The sequence below is a fragment of the Sciurus vulgaris genome (genome assembly GCF_902686455.1).
Source record: "Sciurus vulgaris genome assembly, chromosome: 7".
Taxonomy (NCBI): Eukaryota; Metazoa; Chordata; class Mammalia; order Rodentia; family Sciuridae; genus Sciurus; species Sciurus vulgaris.
This window is the reverse complement of record NC_136467.1, coordinates 107995413-108019326: the sequence shown is the minus strand read 5'-3', so window position 1 is coordinate 108019326 and position 23914 is coordinate 107995413. Positions and strand designations below refer to the sequence as shown.

General features: G+C 33.7%; 1 protein-coding gene across 8 annotated transcripts in view; it reads right to left on the bottom strand.

The window, feature by feature from the left end:
* The window catches only part of CRISP1 (cysteine rich secretory protein 1), an 84988-nt gene that overhangs the window by 28618 nt on the left and 32456 nt on the right, over positions 1-23914 (bottom strand). The window contains exon 8 of one of the 8 annotated variants that reach the window (XM_079147168.1): positions 22076-22268. The exons of the other annotated variants lie outside the window; for them this stretch is intronic. Within the exon in view, the coding sequence (XP_079003294.1) occupies positions 22141-22268 (128 nt within the window). The 3' untranslated portion in view covers positions 22076-22140. Of the gene's footprint in view, positions 1-22075; positions 22269-23914 lie in introns of those variants that run through there. 8 annotated transcript variants of the gene reach the window in all.

Below are 23914 nucleotides of genomic sequence, written 5' to 3'. Positions count from 1 at the left end.
TCTTCCAAACAAAAATTGAACAAAGAAACCATAGATCACAATAACACAATCAATAATTTAGACTTAATGGACATTTATAGAATATACCATCCAACCAAGAGCGAATACACCTTCTTCTCAGCAGCACATGGATCCTTCTCTAAAAGAGACCATATATTATGCCACAAAGGTAATGTAAGCAAATACAAGAAGATAGAGACACTACCTTGTATTCTATCAGATCATAATGGATTGAAATTAGAAATAAATGAAAGAGTAAAAAACAGAAGCTACTCCAACACCTGGAGATTAAACAATATGCTATTACATGATGAATGGATAACAGAAGATATTAGGAAGGAAATTAAAAAATTCTTAGAGGTAAATGAGAACAAAGACACATCATATCAAAATCTTTGGGACACTATGAAAGCAGTACTTAGAGGAAAATTTATTTCATGGAGCGCATTCAATAAAAGAAGTAAAAATCAGCAAATAAACCACCTAACACTATAGCTCAAAGCCCTAGAAAAAGAAGAACAGACCAACACCAAAAGTAGTAGAAGACAGGAAATAGTTAAACTCAGAGCTGAAATCAACGAAATTGAAACAAAAGAAACTATACAAAAAATCAACAAAATAAATAGTTGGTTCTTTGAAAAAATAAACAAAATTGATAAACCCTTAGCCACTCTAACAAAGAGAAGATGAGAGAAAACCCAAATCACTAAAATTCGGAATGAACAAGGAAATATCACAACAGACAGGATTGAAATACAAAACATAATGAGAAGCTATTTTGAAAATCTATATTCCAACAAAAAAGAAAATTTCGAAGACATCAACAGGTTTTTTAGAGACATATGAATTGCCTAAATTGAACGAGGAGGACATACACAATTTAAATAGAACAATTTCAAGTAATGAAGTAGAAGAGGTCATCAAAAGCCTTCCAACAAAGAAAAGTCCAGGACCAGATGGGTTCTCAGCCGAGTTCTACAAAACCTTTAAAGAGGAGCTCATTCCAATACTTTTCAAAGTATTCCATAAAATAGAAGAGGAGGGAACCCTCCCAAACTCATTCTATGAAGCCAATATTACCCTGATACCCAAACTAGACAGAGATACATCGAGGAAAGAAAATTTCAGACCGATATCATTAATGAACATTGACGCCAAAATTCTCAATAAAATTTTGGCAAATCGCATACAAAAATATATTAAAATGATAGTGCACCACGATCAAGTGGGTTTTATCCCAGGGATGCAAGGTTGGTTCAACATCCGGGAATCAATAAATGTCATTCACCATATCAAGAGACTTAAAGTCAAGAATCACATGACTATTTCAATAGATGCAGAAAAAGCATTTGATAAAATACAGTATCCCTTCATGCTCAAAACACTAGAAAAAATAGGGATAGTGGGAACATTCCTTAACATTATAAAGGCCATGTATGCTAAGCCCATGGCTAATATCATTCTAAATGGTGAAAAACTGAAAGCATTCCCCCGAAAAACTGGAACAAGACAGGGATGCCCTCTTTCACCACTTCTATTCAACATCGTTCTTGAGACTCTAGCCAGAGCAATTAGACAGACCAAGGAAATTAAAGGGATACGAATAGGAAAAGAAGAAATCAAACTATCCCTATTTGTGGATGATATGATTATATACTTAGAGGAACCAGGAAATTCCACCAGAAAACTGTTAGAACTCATAAGTGAATTCAGTAAAGTAGCAGGTTACAAGATCAATGCTCATAAATCCAATGCATTTTTATACATAAGTGATGAATCCTCAGAAAGAGAAATTAGGAAAACTACCCCATTCACGATAGCATCGAAAAAAATAAAATACTTGGGAATCAATCTCACAAAAGTGGTGAAAGACCTCTACAATGAGAACTACAGAACACTAAAGAAAGAAATTAAAGAAAACCTTAGAAGATGGAAAGATCTCCCATGTTCTTGGATAGGCCCGAATTAATATTGTCAAAATGGCCATACTACCAAAAGTGCTATACAGATTCAATGCAATTCCAATTAAAATCCCAATAATGTACCTTACAGAAATAGAGCAAGCAATCATGAAATTCATCTGGAAGAATAAGAAACCCAGAATAACTAAAGCAATCCTTCGCAGGAAAAATGAAGCAGGGGGTATCGCAATACCCGAAATTCAACTTCATTACAAAGCAATAGTAACAAAGACGGCATGGTATTGGTACCAAAATAGACAGGTAGATCAATGGTACAGAATAGAGGACACGGACACAAACCCAAATAAATACAATTTTCTCATACTAGACAAAGGTGCCAAAAATATGCAATGGAGAAAAGATAGCCTCTTCAACAAATGGTGCTGGGAGAATTGGAAATCCATATGCAACAGAATGAAATTAAACCCATATCTCTCACTCTGCACAAAACTCAACTCAAAATGGATTAAGGACCTTGGAATCAGACCAGAGACTCTGCAGATTATAGAAGAAAAAGTAGGTCCCGATCTTTCAACATGTCGGCCTAGGACCAGACTTCCTCAACAGGACTCCCATAGCACAAGAAATAAAAGCAAGAATCAATAACTGGGATAGATTCAAACTAAAACGCTTTCTCTCAGCAAAGGAAACTATCAGTAATGTGAAGAAAGAGCCTACAGAGTGGGAGAATATCCTTGCCAATCATACTTCAGATAGAGCACTAATCTCCAGAATCTATAAAGAACTCAAAAAACTCTACACCAAGAATACAAATAATCCAGTCGACAAATGGACTATGGAAATGAACAGACACTTCACAGAAGAAGATGTACAAGCAATCAATAAACATATGAAAAAATGTTCAACATCTCTAGTAATAAGAGAAATGCAAATCAAAACCACCCTAAGATTCCATCTCACCCCATTTAGAATGGCGATTATCAAAAATAGAAGCAACAGGTGTTGGCGAGGATGTGGGAGAAAGGTACACTCATACATTGCTGGTGGGGCTGCAAATTAGTGCAGCCACTCTGGAAAGCAGTGTGGAGATTCCTTAGAAAACTTGGAATGGAACCACCATTTGACCCAGCTATCCCACTCCTCGGCCTATACCCAAAGGACTTAAAATCAGCATACTACAGAGATACAGCCACATCAATGTTCATAGCTGCTCAATTCACCATAGCCAGATTGTGTAACCAACCTAGATGCCCTTCAATTGATGAGTAGATAAAGAAACTGTGGTATATATATACAATGGAATATTACTCCACCATGAAGAATGATAAAATTATGGCATTTGCAGGCAAATGGATGAAATTGGAGACCATCATGCTAAGTGAGATAAGCCAATCTCAAAAACTAAAGGACGAATGATCTCGCTGATAAGTGGATGATGACACAGAAGGGGGAGGGTGGGGGGAGTTAGTGTTAGGGTTAGGGTTAGGGTTAGGGTTAGAGTTAGGGAGGGGGACAAGAATGGAGGAAGAAAGGACTGTTTAGAGGGAAAAGAAGGGTGGGAGGGGAGGGGTGGGGGGGAGGGAAAAATAATAGAATGAATCAAACAACATTACCATATGTAAATTTATGATTATACAAATGGTATGCCTTTTACCCATGTACAAACAGAGAAACAACATGTATCCCATTTGTTTACAATAAAAAAAAAAAAAGGTGGCAAAAAAAGAAAGAAATGAAGGTGAGTGCCAGCGCGGTGGTGCAAGTATGTAATCCCAGAGGCTCTGGAGCCAGAACAGGAGTATCATGAGTTCAAAGCCAGCCTCAGCAAAAGCCAGGTGCTAAGCAACTCAGTGAGACCCCGTGTCTAAATAAAATACGAAATAGGGCTAGGGATGTGACTCAGTGGTTGAGTGTCCCTGAGTTCAATCTCCCATACCCCACCTCAAAAAAAAAAAAAAAAAAAAATGGAAATGAGTGAGAAGTTTTCCTTCTGAATAAACTGTATTTTGGTGATTTATTTATTAATAAAACTGCCTTCACAGTTTCATCCAATATTTTCTGTAAGTTAAATTATTTATTTATTTATTTATATTTTGAAAGTAAAAAAAATTATTTTGATTGATTTCTCAATGGATAGTTCAATATAATGCCAGTCTTTAATGGCAAAACTTTGGTTCTGCTGAAACTCCATAATGCTACAGAGAGCTACTACTTTTCCCAGGAAGTAAGTAAACAGCTGGAAAGAGAAAGCACAACTTTCTAGCAGCATAGCAACTTAAACCACAGACCTGAGAAGTCTGCAACTTTTACACCAAAATGGCACAAACATTTATTAGCTGGTGAGAGAAGTGAGAAGTGGGGACAAGACTAAGACACCAAAAGGAGCACTATATGTAAAGACAACGAACAAACCAGATATATCTATAAGGACTTTAAAGGATAATTATAGAAAAGGGAACCAATTATTTTACTCAAATGCTTTTTAGAGCCTTTTTGTAGATATATATATATATATATATATATATATATATATAAAATAATTGAAATGATTTAAATGTATCACCTGGATATTTTGAGAGACATTACCCACTACCAGCTGACTAAAATTAAAAAAAAGACAAAACAAGTAAACAAATATCAATATTTGATAACAATGTGAACAAATTGAAATCCTCTTATATTGCTGTAAGAATAAGAAAGAGTTCAGGCAGCTTAGAAAACACTTCAATATTTCCTCAAAACATTAAATGTGGAAATATAATATGATCCAGCAGTTTTAATACTAAGCATTTATTGTGATGATAGTACTATGTTCACTATAAAATGGATAAAAATTTAAAATCTAAGAATAACAATTACTATTAATTACTCCTAACAATGAAAACTATGTCTTGTTGCTATTGGGGATGAAATATGCTATGGTCACTCCAGGAAACAGGTTGGAAATTTCTAGTAAACCTAGGTCTACTATAGGAGCCATCTCTACAATTACTGGGTATTTATTCAAGCACATCAAAAATCTATATTCCTTCAAAATTCTGAACAAGTGTATTCAGAGTAGCTTTCATAACCATTATAAAAATTAGACTTCCTTTAACTGAAGAATGGACGAACTGCTATACATCTGCATAATGACACCCATTTTTTTAAAAAAAGAGGGTCAACCCATGGTTAGTTGGAGTCACTGCTTTGGGGCCTATGGCGGGGTACAGCATTAATGTGGGAGAATGTGGTAGAGCAAAACTGCTCACCTCAGGAGGTTAGAAAGCACAACGAGAGGAAGAAAAAGGACTGGGGCCTCCATGTCCCCTTTAAGGGCATGTCCCAGTGACCTGACTTCCTCTCACTAGCCCCTAGATCCTGAAGGTTCCATGACCTCTCAATAGTGCCATAAGATTGGGAAAAACCTTTAACACACAGGACTTTGTGGGACATTAAAGATGAAAGCTCCAAAATTTCTTTTGTCCAATATGAAGGACTCTGGAATTCTGATTCAAACCCTAGTATGGTTCAGTTCTTTCATTTTCTGAGATAGCTTCACCTCAAGTCCAAGTAGAAAGGTTGACTGCTGTACAGGGATTTTGTTGCACTTTTTCCTCTGTCTTCCGTGTTTTATGATCAGGGCAGTGAATGCAGTCAAGATGTGTTAATAGGAGTGGCAGTTTGAAGGGTACATCTTAAAAAAAATCAAGAGTTAAATGCTCGGGAAGTTTGGAATTATGGTGTCAAAGCTCAGCAAAAATGGTGTCAGGAAAAATAGACAGAATAAATTTTAAAATAATAAAAGATGGAAAGAGAAACTTTTGCCAAAATCATGAAGAGTTTCATAGAAGAAGGCTTCATTTTTTTTTTTCTCTTTCTTTGCCAATTGTGAGGCAACACTGAAATAATGCTAATCAAAAGACAAACACATTTGGAAGCCTCTTGCTCATCTCAATTAGAGAGGATGTCACCAACCAGAAACAAGAGATGCTATTAGATTGGCTGAGTAGTTTCACTCACCAGTATCTGGCTGTTAGCAAAGAGAATAGGGAGAATGGGGCTGTCAACAACAAAGTAAAGGGCTTATTGAGTTTATGTCTTTCTTTTTCATCCAACACCAAGAACAAAAGTAAACATACGGTCTTGCCTGAACTAAACTAATCAACAAACATATTGACTGAAAAAAAAACTGTACCTGAGGAGCTCCAGCAGTATGAGAAAACATCAACAAATAGGACAACATATACTAAAGGAAGCAGAACTATTTTATAGTAACAAACAAAATTCCTTACAGGAATAAACACACTACAAATCTGAATGATCAATAAGGATTTGTGAATTAACCATTGGGAAATATTAAAACTATTATAAATGGTAAAATAAATAAATAAAAGAAATGGAGTTCATAAAAGTAGCTAAAGAATTGAATGCAATATGGGTAAAGAAACTCCTTTAGAATCACTAAAAAGTGACCAAGAGAGAAAATGAGAATACCGTCAGGTAGTATGGAAATGAAAAAAAAAAAAAAAAAAAGAAATGACCTATATTTGTCATAGAAAGGTAATTGGAGTGAAAGTATAAATGAAAGAGATAAAATATCAAAGAAAACTTTGATAACCTTTCATAAATGATAGATGATTTCTAAAAATATCAGTATCACATCATATATAATGGTCAAATTTAAAACAAACATGTATGCCCCAGAAAATTAATAGTGAAATTAAACAATTAAAACCAAGAAAAATTTTAATTTTTTTCTTCATAAAAAGAAATCATATCCTTTTCAAGGGAAAAGATTAAGAAATGTCTGACTTAACAAAATAAACATGGCAAGTAAAAGAAAATGAAGAAATAGCTTAAAAGTATTTTAAAAATTACTTTTTCAACAAAAAAATTTACACTCCAATAACTTACAATTTAAATGAGAAGATGAAATAAAAATATTTGTTTTCACAGAAATGTCAGGATATTTAAGTGACAGAGGCTCCCTTTGAATAACAAACTCTAGGTAGATGTATTTTGAAAAAATGGAATTTAAAAATGGATTAATGAATTATGTAAACTAGAACTGAAATCTTAGTACCAATGTATAAGGAAGTACTGATGACTGCTTAGTTTTTATTGTAGTCCTAGACAGTAATTTTTATAATGCTTTCATAGTAATGAATACCTGTGTATTCAAATTACTTAGTTTGACAGCCTTTTTATCTGACATAAAACTCTCTAATGAGTTTATATAAAAATGATATAAACTAACTAATGAGTTTTATGTAAAAATCTCAATAGGGAAAATATACAAATGGCTTACATGATCATTTCTTTCTGCAAATTAGTCATGCTATTTATTTTTACCTTTCAACCTTTATTCTCCTTTTCTTTTTGAACTGCTTCAAAAGTATTTCTAGAAACACTTCTGAACATTTAAACTAATATCATACACATTTTAATATTGTTACAACCTTTTGTATTCTTTCTCAATTTATTTATAGGATTTATTTAACAAACTTAATTATTTTCATTCCATTCTTAATACATTAAAAATATTGATGTATTAGGCAAAGTAAAATTCATTGGCTATTATGGAGAATTTTTGGATTATGGCACATTTGTAATCGAGACAGCAACAGAAGCAGTAAAACCACTCTCATCTTCTCCTGCCCTTATTCTCTTAAATAGGAAGAACTTCATGTGAGCGATGCCCACTGTATATGAAGGGGAAAGTAAATTACTGATCTCAGAAGAAAACAGGGCTTCAGAGAAGAATCCAAACACAGGTCCCAAAAAGTTCTTCTCAATTTATTACCCTTAGATCCTGCCTCCTGTCCAATACGTCTGCAGAACTGTCCACTTGTCATCAAACCCCACAAAAAAACACAAGGTTTCCCCATTTCTTTGGTTCTTCATTTCCAAAGGCTCCCATGTCACATGTCTTACTTTAAATAAATGTATACTGTTGCCTCTTGTTAACCTGACTTTTATTATAGGTGTTATCCCTACAATTTTTTTGATGGGTGAGGAAAAGATACTACTCTCTCTCTTACAGAGTCTAAAAGAATATCTGGGGGAAAAATTAGTCCAAACACCATGTTCAAAGGTAGAATCACTTAAAATTAAAAAAAAACATTCTCCTCAAGTAATCTACAAATGTAATCTAATAGCAACTGAAATCCAGTAAGGTGGAATTTTTAGAAGGTGGAGATATGAATTTAAGAATTATTTTTTTAATAGTGAAGTTTTAAAAAGTGAAAATAAGTACCATTTACCCATCAGATAGTAAGACAAACACTAGGTCAAATTAATGATATTATTGAGGCATAGACAAGGAAGAAGCTGAACGGACCATTGGGGAGAATAAAATGTTGTGAACAGATACATGTATATTTAGAAACTTGATGTAAGATAGAATTAGCAAAACAAATGAATAAAAAAATATTATTTAGTAGAGCATATTTTGGTAATTTTATTTACTCTAAAAAATAAAATAAAATTGTACTTCATCTAAATGTAAGAAATAGAATTATTTTAAGAAGTTTATGATGTGGAAATATTTTATTGAAAATCAGTCAGCATCAGTTGCATCTGGGGGGTCCTGATTTTCTATCAGCCCATTATTTGTAAAGAGTTTCATGGAAAAGTTTTAAAACTTATAACGAGGAGATGGTATGTACTAAGGGAGATGAAGATTATTATGCAACTAATGATAGTAAATGGACATTTTTTTCACATTAAAATTTTCAAAATTATATGTGAGTCTGTCAATGCAGTTCACACATTAAGCAGTTATGTTTACATACTGCTTGTTGTGCTATTGTGTATAGAAGCTAATACCTTGGGTTTTTTTTTTTTTTAAGAAAGATATCCATTTTTGTTCTATGGTGTTGTACCACTTTGTGCCTTATGTTTTCCAATCCCATCTGTCTGTGTTTATTCTATGGGTACCATCAATGATAATCCATTTAGCTTTGGTGTTTTAGAATTTTTCCTAAAGCTACTAGAAAGCAGAAAATAGCTTAATTTATAAATGATCACAGACTGTGAGAGTTTCCTCTTAGAATATTTTTGATTTTTATGTAGTATAGAAGCTGGACTATAACATTCCATACCAGGTAGATACAAATACATTATGCAAGGTATTCATGTTTTTTACAAAAAAAATGTTAACAAAGAATCATGATAAATAAAAGTAGATAAAATCAATGAAGCTTTCAGAAAATTAGTTCTTCACTGTTCAGAAGAAAGGCAACTGCTTGCTAAAATTCTTTCCACTGGAAGGTTTTATACATATCATATGCCATCATGGTTCATCCCTTTATAAACATACTTAAATCATCTCCAAATATATAACATGTATTATAAGGTGGAAAACATCACACACATCCCACCAGAAGATACTCCCAACTTAAGTAGCTAGACTTAATCAGCTAATGAGATTGGGAGCTTTATAAAAAATCATATAAACAGAAGATTATCAAAGTCTACCCTTTTTCGAGAGCAGATAATTGATCCATTTCCAGAGTGAATTCAGGCAAAGCCTCTATTTTGAACCTCTGTAGGAGGTTCAAATAGTTGACCTATTTGGAGGATAGTGAGCAAGATGGGCCCATTTCTCTCAGGTCCTCTCTCTTAAAAGAGAAAATACCAAATATAACTCAAGAACAATTGTGGAAAGTGGTGACAGAGGATGGGAGAGCAGTGACTGAGATTGGGGGTCTCTGATGACCTCATGGCTGTGGGAATGTTTCTGTGCAAGGGCACAGGATGCCTAGCTGCTGTAGCAATGCCCTGCATGAGGAGGCTCTGTGCAAGAGTCCCATCAGCTCTGACCTTGATCTCAGGCACACAGCTCCTGGAAAGGAAGGAACTCTCATGTTAGACAGCCACGATGTTTCACCAGCTCCACTTCTCCAGTTCCTGCCTGCCTTACAGTAAATTTAAACAATAGACTTTCTTTTTATATATATATATATATATATATATATATATATATATATATATATATATAAAATTCTTTTTTCTTTTTTCTAGGGAAAAAAAAACACATATTATGCTAGAAAAATAAAATTTCCAAAATGATGTTGGTCACAATATAATGCAATTCATTTTCTTTCCATTGTCAAAATACCAAAGTATGCTGTTGAAAGGGAAAAGACAAAATACATTCTGTTCTCATAATACAGTCAGGAACTGAACAATTTTTCATTGATTTTTTTTTTTTTTGACCAATGAAGAATAGGCTTTTGAGAACATTTATTTTGCTGGAAGAATAGATGAGTTTAGTAGAATCTATTGTGTCAATGAAAACTAAAAATGTTTCTGAAAATGCAGGAATTCAGGTATCCAGTCATTTTCTTTAACAAGTTAATAGTTGCACCGTGAATTTTATAACTGAAATAATCACACTTTTGTATTTTCTCAACTGCTTAAAAGGGTTGACCTTTATGGTATTTTATACTTCTTGGACTTTCTTGAGAGCTACACAAATCTCCTAACATTGCACTTTACAACTGTGGATTGCAACTGTGGAAAACCTACATAGATGTCCTAGTTTCTGTAACTTTCCTGAATACAAAGAGTAATGGTTGCATAGTCTTTAACCTGATAATGAGACATATATAAATAAAGATTGCTGGTGTAACTCTTTAGATTTTCATCTCCATCAGACGGCAGAGTTCCACCTGATTCCAGCTTAATCTTCAAGATCTGTGTCTGTAAATTCTTATTTTCCAATGCCCCTTCACCCTCGCTGGACCTGAGAGTTTGATCCCACTGGTCACAACAAGCAATCATAGGAAGACTCCCGAAAGTAGAAGAGGGGTGCTGGAAATACTGAACCTTGAGGGAAAACATGGCAATTGACTTCTGTATCTGCCCACAACTAGCACAGCTGAAGCCTCCACTCACAATCTCCAGTAAGTACAAACAAAAAAACCACCAATCATAGTACACTCTCTGAAGTAGAGGACAGAGAAAGTGTGGAATAACAGAACAGGAAGCATTTTGGTCAACACTTCCCCAATCCTAGTCCTGCATAGTCAGAAAAACTGCCCACTCACTCATTGTTTCTGTGGGGTACATTTGAGAGCCCCCAACACATCACAATTCAATTTCTAGAAAACAATGGCAAAGAAGAGCTCTGAAAGCAGCAAAAGTGAGACATTAATTATAAGGAAACATTAACTCAATGGCAGGAGGCTTAGCATCTGAAATTACAAAGGCAACCTTTTTCTTTTTTCATGAAAGAAACCATCAACCTAACATTCTATACACGGTGAAAATATCCTTCAGAAATGAGGACAAAGAAAAAAAAAAAAGATATTCTTAGATGAAGGGAGACTACTACAGTTTGTTGCTAGCAAACCTGCCCTAAAATAATGGCTAAAGGAAGTTCTCTACAAAGAAAAGGAATTCCAAACAGAGAGGCTAGGGATCCCAGGAAAGAAAGAACTGCCTAAAAATAGATTTTAAAATAATGGTAAAATATAATAGACTATCCTTCTCTTGAGTTCCTTAATTTTTTTGGTTCAAAGAAAACTTGTAAGAATTTTTAGAGAGGTGTTTAGTGTCAATAGAGCAAATAATTATAGTTTTAAAGTACAGGGTGAAAAATAATTTAAAAGTAATAGAATTCCAAGGAAGAGAACTTTCTATACTACATTTAAGTATTAAAACATCAACAACACTAGACTGATGTATGCTTTTTCCATTTCTTATATGTACATGCATATTATATACATGTATGTAGACAGAAAGAAACTACTAAGAAAATAATACAAGGGTATATACTTCTATATATCCATAAACTTTAGAAAACAAATTAAAATAAAATTCTGAAAAATATTCAACTACTTCAGAGGAAGGCAAGGAAAAAGAACAGAGGAAAAAGAAACAAATGATACAGATAAAAATAAATATTATGGCACACTTAAAATATTAATATTTTAGTGTGAGGAAGGGGAAGATTAATGGTATATAGTTCAGTAAAGAATTGAGTTTGAGTTTGACTCTTGACCAAAATGAGAACTCTGTTATGATAATATCACAGAAAGTTTTAGAGAAAAGGAGTGGTATGGATCCTGGGACTCTGTATACATGCTTCTAGCTTTTATACTGGAATACAAGCGTCATGTGGAGATTAATAACTACAGGCCAGTAGACAGCTCTGTGTGCTCTTCATTTTTAAAAGTACATAACAATCTTGCTTATAGAATGATGAGAAGGAATTAAAAAGAAAATAATGACATGCTATTTTATCAGAATATTTTAAATACGTCATTATTCCTCCCTCTAGTGGCCCATTTATTTCATTACCTCTAAATTTCAGAAGCAGATGCCTTGGTGAAAAAATCTATTTCGTTCTGCGTGGCAATGAGGAAGTCATCTGAAATTGTTGGGTTTCAGTGTCTTCATATGTAATGTGGGGATAATATACCCCACCTCAGATTCTGTTATATAGTCAAAGTCATATAATAGAAATCACTTAATATATTCTAAGCATTCTGAAAATGTCTACATACCTAAAAGGCAGTAAATATTTGAAACAGTGATTTCCACAATGCACGATGTCAAGCCAGAAAGCTAAATACTGTTGATATTTGCTGGTGTGAAATAATTTTCATGCCTTTCAGAGATTATTGGGCTTTATTTAAAGTATGTATATTTTTAAAAGAAATTCTCCTCTGAATAATATTCAAGATTTTTGTTCATTTTACATGTAGAGAAGCTCCAATATTTGCAAAAGTTTAAAAATAAGTGTAGAGTTATTAATATATCAGACAATTATGTAAATTACTCATCAAAATTTCATGGGTTAAATCAGGTGTGGTGGCTCAGGCCTGTAATCCTAGTGACTGAGGAGGAGAATTTCAAGTTTGAGATCAGTCTCAGATATTTAGGAAGACTTTTAGCAACTTGTCTCAAACCTATCTCAAAAAATAAAAAGGAGTGAGGATGTCACTCAGTGGTAAAGCTCTCCTGGGTACAATCCTCTATGAAAAACAAACAAGCAAACAAACAATACACAAAATCATCAGGCACCATATTAAGTAAAATGCCAGACAATTCTGATGAGCCCAGAAAACACTGCCAAAAGCATTACTAAATGAAGTGTGTATATTCTGCCATCTTGTGGTCTTGTGGAGTTACTTTTCTAAAAGGAGTCTGTGTTTAAGGGGTAATGAATTCTAAATTTTAGATTCAAGAAAAGATGAATGAAAATTTATCTTAATTTTATGTGAGACTGTTGGCTTCTCAGTAGTAAAATTTGTATGCTGCTTTATCACTTCACTCCCATAAAAATAAGCAGATATAAATATAAGAGATGTCCTTGGTGAAAAATCTATTTCATTCCGTGTGTCAATGAGGGAGCCAGCATTTAGACCTCTGGGCTGATCTAAATGTAGGAGTTGCACCACATGCTCACTATTATTAAACACTCTGGTATATTTGAGCCCAGGACTGATTTGATATCACCATTCCCATTCCCTTGGCAGTAAGGGGACAGTAGTGCCCTTGTACATTAAGAAAAATAAAATGCTTGCAATCATGCCCCAAATATTTAAGCTTTAAGTATAGTTTGAAAATTCATTATTAACTTTACTATAGGCACTTGCAGTATGAACGCCTTGGAAGATCTCATTATTTTGGTCTCCATATGAATCTACATAGTTTATAAAATAGCAGTATATAATAGCATACCACAGACTATAATAAAGTACTATATGATAGTACTCATAATAGAGTTAAGAATGTATTGTCTGCATCATTTTGGTTTTCTTTCATTGTTCTTTATGATGTAGATCCATTTTTCTGTCTTGCTGCTACCCACTGTGACTCAACATCCTAAACAGTTTTTGATCCCAACTGCTGTTTTTTTCTACATTTGCTCCACAGGTGTTGTTGACCTTGATTAATATATATATGCACACACTCACACACATTTTAGTTTGGAGGCCTCTGTTCCATGATCACACTACCTCCATCCAACAGTGACTTTGAGATATAGTATAGGATTTTCCATACTATGAGTAAGTGTGCTGCTGGTCTATAAATACTCATGATAAGCTGTGGTCATGGGAATAGTGTTGGGAAACATTAAACAATTTCATCATCTGACTCACATTTTCTTTGAGATCTTTGGTCTATGAAGCACATTTAGGGTCACTCAATTTTCATCTTTGAAGCAAAATGTAATTTCTATTTTCTATTACTTCCAAGGGATATGATGCAATAGAAACCTAAAGAACTTTCTTTTATTATATGCTTTCAGAAGAAAAGAGTGGATTTATAGAAGGAAAAACAATCCAGTGAAACTACAAAGATCATGTATTAGACTTTGGTGTACCTACACTAATTACAATGTCTCACTAGTATTCACGTTCACAAATATTTATGTCCTCTTTTGAAACAGGCAAGAGTTTGGGTTTCTTGATCATCAAATATATTAATACTTTACAGTACTGAAAACTCATCACTTTTTATTTTTCTTCCACTGTCATTGTTTTCTTACATAAAATTGCTACTTAACTTGATATAAAACAACTGGGTTTATGCATATTTTCTAAAAATTGTAGGTCCACCAACGTGTATGTGAATGGTTGTTTCTCCATACTTCTCTGATGGTGAGTCATACCATTTACTAAATTATTACTAGCTGGGCAAAAAAAAGCACTAAGCAACTGATATTTTTTTGAGCTTTAAGTATTTTAATTTACTTACCCATTACCATATACCCATATACTTGATTCTATAATTATTTCTGGATTACAGATGAGAAAAAAGAAGAAAAATCTTGCTTATAGTTACAGGCTGGTTGTCAGGAGATGGAGGGGTTCCTCGGTTATTGTTTCTGTGAAAGTTGACTAGGAGGCGTCTCCCATAATTTCCTGTGCCCTTCATTCCTTTCCTTCTCTCTGCTTCCTGGCTGACATGAAGTGAGCAGCTTTCCTCTGCCACACACTTTGGCCATGATATACTGCCTCACCTTAGACCCTGAACAATGGAGTTGGTCATTTGTGGACTGATACCTCTGAAACTATGATACAAAATAAACTTTCCTTCCTGTAAGTTGTTCTGTTCAGGTATTTTGGTCACAGAGATGCAAAGCTGACTGACACATATTCCCCTGAAAATATTTCAGCCTGGAGGCACAGAAAAAACATGAGGTGTTTACTTAGTGAACTGGGAATGACACTCTGAGATGTGTGGAGTGGGCTGCTTCTAAAGGGGGGAAACAGCCTGGAGTCTCCCACATGATGAGTTTTCTTTTATTTGACCCAGGATCCTCCTTCCTCCTGTGTACTGTATTTAGGGTGGTTGCTGAGGTTTCCTGCCAAGACTTAGTGCATCTGCACCAATTTCACCTTTTTGGAAATTTCCCCACACAGAATTTATCCATTTTTTTCCAGATTAACAAAGAGTTTTCTGACTGTAAGAGAGGTAGTACCTGGGCAGTGAAATGACCAGTTCTGTGCTGCTCAGGGGCAGAGCTTGAATTTTCTTTTCCTATCTCTCCAGCTCATATCTACCTAGCTACCTCCTCTAACATAAGGACATGCTGTACCCTGATTTCACACCACTGGGTGACATTACTGCCCATGCCATTAACTTCTTTATTATAAACCCAGAACCACTATACTACTGTGAAAGAACAGATTCCAATTGGGTATTGTTTCTGCTTCAGAATCATTTGTTAATACTTATTATATATTCAGTAAAATTATAAAAATGATATGATCATTTGTATTTTTTAGAAAGATGTGTACATGCTGAGGAAGAGTTCTTGCCTCTGTCCACTAAAATGTAAAATAGTCTTCTTATAATATTCAAATAATATCTGTGATTTTGAATGCTATTAAGATAATAGAAGAATAGTGTGTATGAGGGGTGTTTCCTTTTCTTCACTTCAGATAATTTTTACAGTTAATAAATTTGGAGTTTGTTGGGAGGTAAATGATTTCTATATTTAGCAAATATAATTTTAAGTAAGTCAGCAAACTATTTAAAGTTGGAAAATAAAGACAAAGTGACAGCTTTATTTGAATTCTACTTAGACATAAACTTCCTCTTCCTTTTTCTTCTCCTTCACCTAGGAAATATATGAATATGCTTCCTTTCCTTCAGGGTAGACTGTGAATTTTGCGAAACACAATGGTAATATCTGAAAAGAGCATATTGTAAGAGAATTTTACAATATGAATTATGTTGGGGTATTGGGTAACCACGCTCCTGTGACTTCCCTTACTGCTGTGAGATTTCCTATTTCCTATAAGAGATTTCTTAATCTTTTCTCCTATTTAATCTGTCTGCCAGTTTATTCTAGGGAATCTGCAGTGGGTAGGGGCAAAATTTTCCTTTCACCCTATAATATACACCCTCAAATGGATGGACCTAATATATGAAGTTTAAATAGAACTTGAGAGTGGATCTGAAGCATTTACATGGATGAGATGTTCCTAGATCTAGATGGAAAGTCATGATTTGACATCATGAAGGCATGGTTCTCAAATTGCTTTTTTTGTCTTGTAACTAAACAGAATTTATTCACCTGGTACAGTCACCATTGTATGGTATAGAAGGAGTCAGAGGCACCACTTACTTTCATAAAGTACATAAACTGTACATTTTCCCAAAATTTTGAATTGAAATGAGTAAACTAAAAATATAATTTGGTACAAATTTAACCTCAAATTATTAAAATTTGAGCAAACATATCTAGCCTTAACTTCCCATATCAAACGTTAAGTGTTCATAACATTAAAAGGAAAATTTATAGCCTTAAGTGTCAGCATTAGAAAAAGAAAGATTGCAAATAATTATTCTACTGCTATACATCAAGTCCCTAGAAGAGGAAGGGCAAATTAATTCCAAAATCAGTAGAACACATAAAATAATTACCATCAGAACCAAAATTAAAGAAATAGAGAATAAAAATAATACAAAGGATCAGTGCAATAAAGTTTTCTTACTTTGAAACCCTTGACCATACTAATCAAAAGGAGAAGGCCCAAATCATGAAAAGTATACATGGAAAAGGAGCTATCACCACAGAAACATACATATATGAAATCCAGAGGATCTTTAGAAACTATTTTGAAAATTTATATTTCAAACAATCAGAAATCTAGAATAATTGCAAATTTATTGACACACATGAATTGTCCACATTGAAACAGGGAGATATAGAAAACCTAAACAGACCAATATCAAGCAATGAGATTGAAGCAACTATTAAAATCTTTCCAACAACAAAAAAATCCTAATACCAGGTAGATTCTCAGTCAAGTTCTACCAGACCTTTAAAGAAGAACTAATGTAAGTTTTTCTCAAAACATTCCATGAAATAGAAGGGAAGGAACATTTCCAATAAATTTTTTGAATACAGTATCATCCTGAGACCAAAAACAGATAAAGATACATCAAAGAAAGAAAACTACAGACCAATATCCCTGATGAACTCAAATGAAAAAAAAATCTCTAATAAAATATTAATAAATCACATTCAGAAAGACATTAAGAAGATGATCAAATGGGTTCATTCCAGGGGTGCAAGTTCTGCCCAACAAAAGCAAATCAATGAATGTAATTCACCACATAAATAGAATCAAGGACAAAAATTATAATTATCTCAATAGATGCAAAAAGGCCTTTGAAAAAATATAGCACAATCCATGTTTAAAAAGCTGGAGAAACTAAGGAAATTACCTGAACATTGTGAAGGCTATATATGACAAATCCAAGGCCTATATCATACTGAGTGGAGATAAACTGAAAGCATTTTCTCTAAAAACAGGAACAAGACAAGGATGCTTATTCTCACTACTTCTATTCAACATAGTCCTTGAAACCATAGCATGAACAATTAGACAAGAGAAAGAAATCAAAGGGATACAAAAAGGAAAAGAAGAATTCAAATTATCTGTTTGTAGATAACATGATCCTATATCTAGAAAACTGAAACACCTCAACCAGAAGACTCCTAGAGCTGACAAATTCAACAAAGTAGCAGGAGATAGTATCAGTATACAAAGCCAACAGCTTTCCTATATTCCAATAGTGAACCTTTTGAGAAAGAAATCAAGAAAACCATTTTTTTCCACAATGACCTCCACAAAACAAAAACTAGCCACATGCAGTGGTTCATGCATGTAATTATAGAGGTTTGGAAGGTTGAAGCAGAAGGATTTCAAGTTCAAAGCCAGTCTCAGCAACTTAGCAAGATGCTAAGCAATGTGGTAAAACTCTGCCTCAAATTAAAAAAATAACAATGAAAATAAAAAAAACGATGACTCAATGATCAAACACCCCTGCATTCAACCCATGGTACAAAAAGAGTGAAACAAACAAACAACTTGGGAAGGAATATAATCAAGGAGGTGAAAGCCTTCTGCAAGGAAAATTATAGAACACTGAAAAAAAAATTGGCTGAGACTTTGGAAGATGAAAAGACTGCCCATGTTCTTGGGTAGGCAGAATTAGCTGTCAAAATGGTCATATTACCAAAAGCGTTACACAGATTCAGTGGTATCCATATACAAACACCAGTGACCTTTTTCACAAAATTGGGATAAAGAATCCTAAAATTATATTTGGAAAAATAAAAGATCCAGAATAGTTAATGTAGTCCTGAGCAAGAAAAGTGACACTGGAGGCATCACAATACACGATCTCAAATTGCACTACAGTCTACAGTAACAAAAAGAGCATCAAAGTAGACATGAAGACCTAAGGAATAGAGTGGAAGACACAAAGACAAATCCATAGAGAGACAAACTTAGAGAGTTCTCTGATCCTTGACAAAGATGACAAAAATATATATTGGAGAAAAGATAGACTTTTTAAACAAATGGACTGTGAAAATTAGATATCCATATGTAGACTAATAAAATTTGATCCCTATCTCTCACACTGTGCAAAAGTTAACTCAAAGTGGATTAGCGACCTAGGAATTAGACCAGAAACTTTGCAACTGCAGAAGAAAACAGGTCAACACTCCAACATATTGACACAGGCACAAACTACCTTAACAATACCCTTAAAGCTCAAGAAATAAAAGCAAGTGTCAAAAAGAGGAATGGCATCAAATGAAAAATACCCTGCATAACAAAGGAAATAAGAGCATGAAGAAAGAACCCACGGAATGGGAGAAAAAATTTTCCAGCTACTCCTGTACTAGGGTATTAACATATAGAATATATGAAGAATTCATAAAACTTAATGACAAAATGTTTTAATCAATAAATAGGCAAATGAACTAAACAAATATTTTTCAAAAGAAGATATACAAATGACCAACAAATATATGAAAAAATGTTCATCTTCCCTAGGAATCAGGGAAATGCAAATCAAAACTGCATTAAGATTTTATCTCACTCTAGTAAGAATGGCAATTATCAAGAATATAAATAACCATAAAAGTTGGTGAGGATGTGGGCAACAAACTATACCCATACATTGTTGGTGGGACTGCACATCAGTACAGCCACTGAAAAGGAATACAGAAATTCTTCAAAAGACTAGTAATTGACCTACCACAGTACCCAGTTATTCCCACTCCTTGGTGTTTGTCCAGAGGAACTAAAATCTGCATACTACAGTGATACAGGTCCATTAATGTTTATAGCAGCAAAAGTCACAATAGCCAAATTATATAACCAGTCCAGGAGCCTGTAAACAGATGAATCGATAAATAAAATGTGGTATATATACACAATAGAGTCTTACTCAGGCATTAAGAAAAATAAAATTAGGGCATTCACTAGTAAATGGATGGAACTGGAGAACATTGTATTAAATGAAATAAGCTAGACACAGAAAGTCAAGTGTCAAATATTTTATATGTGGAAGCTAGAAAAAAGTAGGAAAAAAAAAGAAGGGTGGAGATCATGAAAATATCAATAAAACAGATAAAGGGGATTGAGGAAGAGGGCAAAGGGATGGGAAAAGGAAGGAAATGCAGAGTGATTTTTATAGAATCATACTATGCACATGTACAAATATACCAAGTGAAATCCACATATAGATATATCTTTAAAGCACCAATTAAAAAATAAATACATAGAGGAAATACCAGTAGAGTAGACAAGGAGAAGTAATATGAGGAATGAGGAGGGCAGAGAAAGAGCAACATTGAGGACAGAAATGGGGCAATTTTAATGCCAAACATTATGTCAAGATGAATGCCCCTCTATTATGTGTAACTGCAAGGCACTAATAAAAGCATTAAAAAAAAAAACCTTAATTCCTTAGTGTTTTGCAACTTTGTTTATTCAAGAATAACTCATCACTGTACACTTGAGTCTTCCCTAAATCTACAAATGAAAGCTGCTCATACCTATGTGGACTAATATATTATTGGTGTTTCTTTAGGGACTTATTCCTCATACTTTTCTACAGGATTTCTGCAGAGCTGAAGCAACCACAGTGGTCCAGAGTTATTGGTACTTGTGATCTCAAAAGAAGGATTTCAAGTGAACTATACAGAGTAAGAGTCAGGGGGTTATTAGAAAAGGTGAAGGTAAGGTTCCACAGCATACGTACTGAGTGAGCTGTCTGCAGGGAGAAGGGCATAGATCTCACACATTCTGGGTTTTTAAGCAGATTGAGACCCTTCTCTCTTGTCCTACTTTTCATATAACATTTTGATTAATTAATGGTTTATTACCCTTTGAATATTTTGTATAACCCTCAGCAAATTTTCTTTATAAGGGTCATGAAGACAGGTCATATGACGTATCTATGACTTAATATTTGAAACAATAGTGCCCTTAAATGTTTATAACTATGGTTGGGAGAGATTTGACTCACCAGTTCCCATTATCCAGATCTTTGTTTGCATTGACAAAGTACTCTGTTATTACAGATTTCATGACATAGACTTGCCTTGATGTATATGTTTGATGTCCTCTCTGTAAATTACCTCTCTTTATTGTCCTCCCTCTACACATCTGTTCATAGCTATCTACCTAAAAATACTACACAATGTTTTGTATATCTTTTCCAATTTTTTGAAATTAGGAAGATAATATCCTCTATATATGTAGTACAACTTGTAATTAATCATGACCAAATTTATATGTTGCTAAATTAATGGCACAAAAAACAGTTTTTTTTTTTTTTTTTTTTTTTTTTTTCATGCTTCACTAACGTTTACCTAGAAATGGCAATGAAACATTCAATACACTTCTAGGTAATTGTTCTAGTTAACTTTTGTCTTGCTGTGACCAAGAGACCTGATAAGAACAATACAGGTGAAAAAGCTCATTTTGGTTCATGGTTTCAGAGACTTAGTCCATGGTTTACTGACTATAGCTCTGAAACAGAGGTTAGACCAAATCATGATGGAAGATCATGGAGAAAAAGAGAAGCTTAGGCCATGGCACCAGGAAGCAGAGAAAGTTCTGCTCACCAGGGACAAAATAAAACCCCAAAGGCATGCCCCCAGTGATCTGTCTTCTCCAGACACATCCTACCTGCCTAGAATTACCACTCAATTAATGCATATCAGTGGATTAGTCCATTGACTACTTTACAACTCTCATAATCTAATAATTTCACCTCTGAACATTCTTGTATTATCTCACACATGAGTTTTCAGGAAGCACCTTATATAACAGTAATATTTTCTCTGCAAATTGAGACTTGACTCTTTTTGCTTGGTAAAATTTGCTTTAATGATTGATTTAAACTAGAAATAAAATTTAAAAGTAAAGAATTAAGTTAATTGTGTAGGGAAGACAAGCATTAGTTTGACATCAATGGAGAAACAGAGAAGGAAGTTCAAAAGGTAATGCACAGCTTTAATGCAGATTATTGTAGAGAGATGAAGTTCTGCCATTAGTTGAATTATGTTCCCCTAAGAAATATAAATTGTATTTTCAAATTTGAAGAAAATGTTGTACTTGACCTTTCACTCAAGCCATAAGAAATTTAAAATTAGTTTTATTTCACAATGCATTAGAATAGTAGTGTAGCATTGATGAAAATATACTGATGTCCATAAATGAGTCTAAAAAATTAGGATCTTCCGTGTAATTAAAAACAAATTAAATTCAGCAGGTACTACTGAAGTAAATAGGTAAAAGATGTGATGTATTGTGGTGCTACTTTGGAGGCTGAAGCAAGACTACTACTTGACTCCAGGGATTTGAGGCTTTGAGACCAGCCTGGGGAAAAAAAAAAAAAAAAGGATATAATCTAGAAGAATCCAGAAGACATCTCATTTTCACAGCAGGGCAGAGAGTTATTTTATCTCAGTCTTACACAGACAAGTCGCTTTGCAGAATTCTTTAACAGATAGGTGTTTACATCCAAGGACTTTTGCTTTTGCTTCACAGTTGTTGTGTTCATCATAATAGAGGCAGGGATTAGCTGAAAGAAAATAGTATTCTCTCTCAAAAAAAAAATCACAGTCACTAAAGTAAGAAGTCACCCTTTTAAAAACATAGAGAAATTTTATTTCAGTAACTAATTAAATTTGATAAGCAAGAACCAACTAATTCTGAATGCAAAACAAGTGATTAGTTAAATGAGATCTCTATGATGGAAAATATGAAAGTCTTGTCTTAAGCTAAAACAAGATTTTTCCATGATAGATTTTTTTTGATACATCCACCTCTAAGGAAATCAAGATGAGCAATTTTCCAGTTACCTATTAATTTTGAAGGCACCAATGGCATTAACAATATAAAGTGATAAAAGTTTCATTCATTCTTAGTAAGTTACACTTTGTTTCTTAATAATTAAGGTTTTGCTTATAATTAAAAATAACATACAGTGTGTATGAAAATTGAATAAAATGTCAGAAAGGAAGATGGCAGCTTATAGAAATTCATAGTGCTGCAGCAGCTCTGCAAAAATAAATTTAATCAACAGTTCTGCAGTGGTGAGCTTAGAAGCATTGGAGGTTAAAAATTAATACTTGTGGTACACTAAACCTATGTTTTGAAGCTAAGATATACTGAAAGTACGGGACAAAACAATTTCCTCATGAAAGAGAATGAGAACTCTCTCTCAATAGATATGCAAATCTAAGAGCTCTGAAAACATAAGGAATCAGACAAACAAGTCCTCCCAAATTTTATAATACTCAAAGGACCCCACAGATATAGAATTGGATGAAATTTCAGAGAAAGACTATAAAATATTAAAATTATTCATAAGCCAAAAGAATATCTAAGAAATGAACTAACACAGAAAACACAGAAGATGAAAGATGATTTCCATAAAGAGATGAGATAGGGATTCAGAAAACAAATCAATCAGAATCCTATAAATAAATGATACAATAAGTTAAATAAAAAGTTCACTTGGAAGTATAACCAACTGTTTAGTGAGGTAGAAAACAGAACTTCAGGTTGTGAAGACAGGGTGCATGAATTTGAACACTCAGTGAAAAGTAAGAAAAAAAAAAAAGAGCATGATCAGAACATACAAGACCTCAAAGACAACATTTAAGAGGACAAACTTAAAAGTTCCTTGGAATTGAAAAAGGCATGGAGATATATGATATTGGCGTTAAGAACCTTTTCAATGAACTATTAGCAGAAAAATTTCCATGTTTTAGGAATTAGATGGGCAACAGGAAATTTATAAAACCTCAAATGCAATTAGAAACATCTTCAAGACACATTATAACCAAAATAGCTAATATAGAAAGTAAGGATAGAATATTAAAAGCTGCATGACAAAAATGGCAGAGCATAATTAAAGGGAAATATTTAAAGGCTCATTTCTGAATTCTCAGTTCAGACTTTAAAATCCAGGAAAGCCTACAAAGAGATAACCAAAGCTTTGGAAGAAAATAATTACTAACAAAAATTTCTATACATGAAAGAGCAATCATTTACAATCAAAGGACAAATAAAAACTTTCCAAGATAACTAAAAGAATGCATGACCACTGAACCAGCACTACAGAAAATACTTAAAGAAATTCTACCCAAAGAAGAACTTAAAAATAAACACAAGAGCTCCCAAATGAATGAAACCACTAGAAGAGCTGTCAAGCAAATGAAA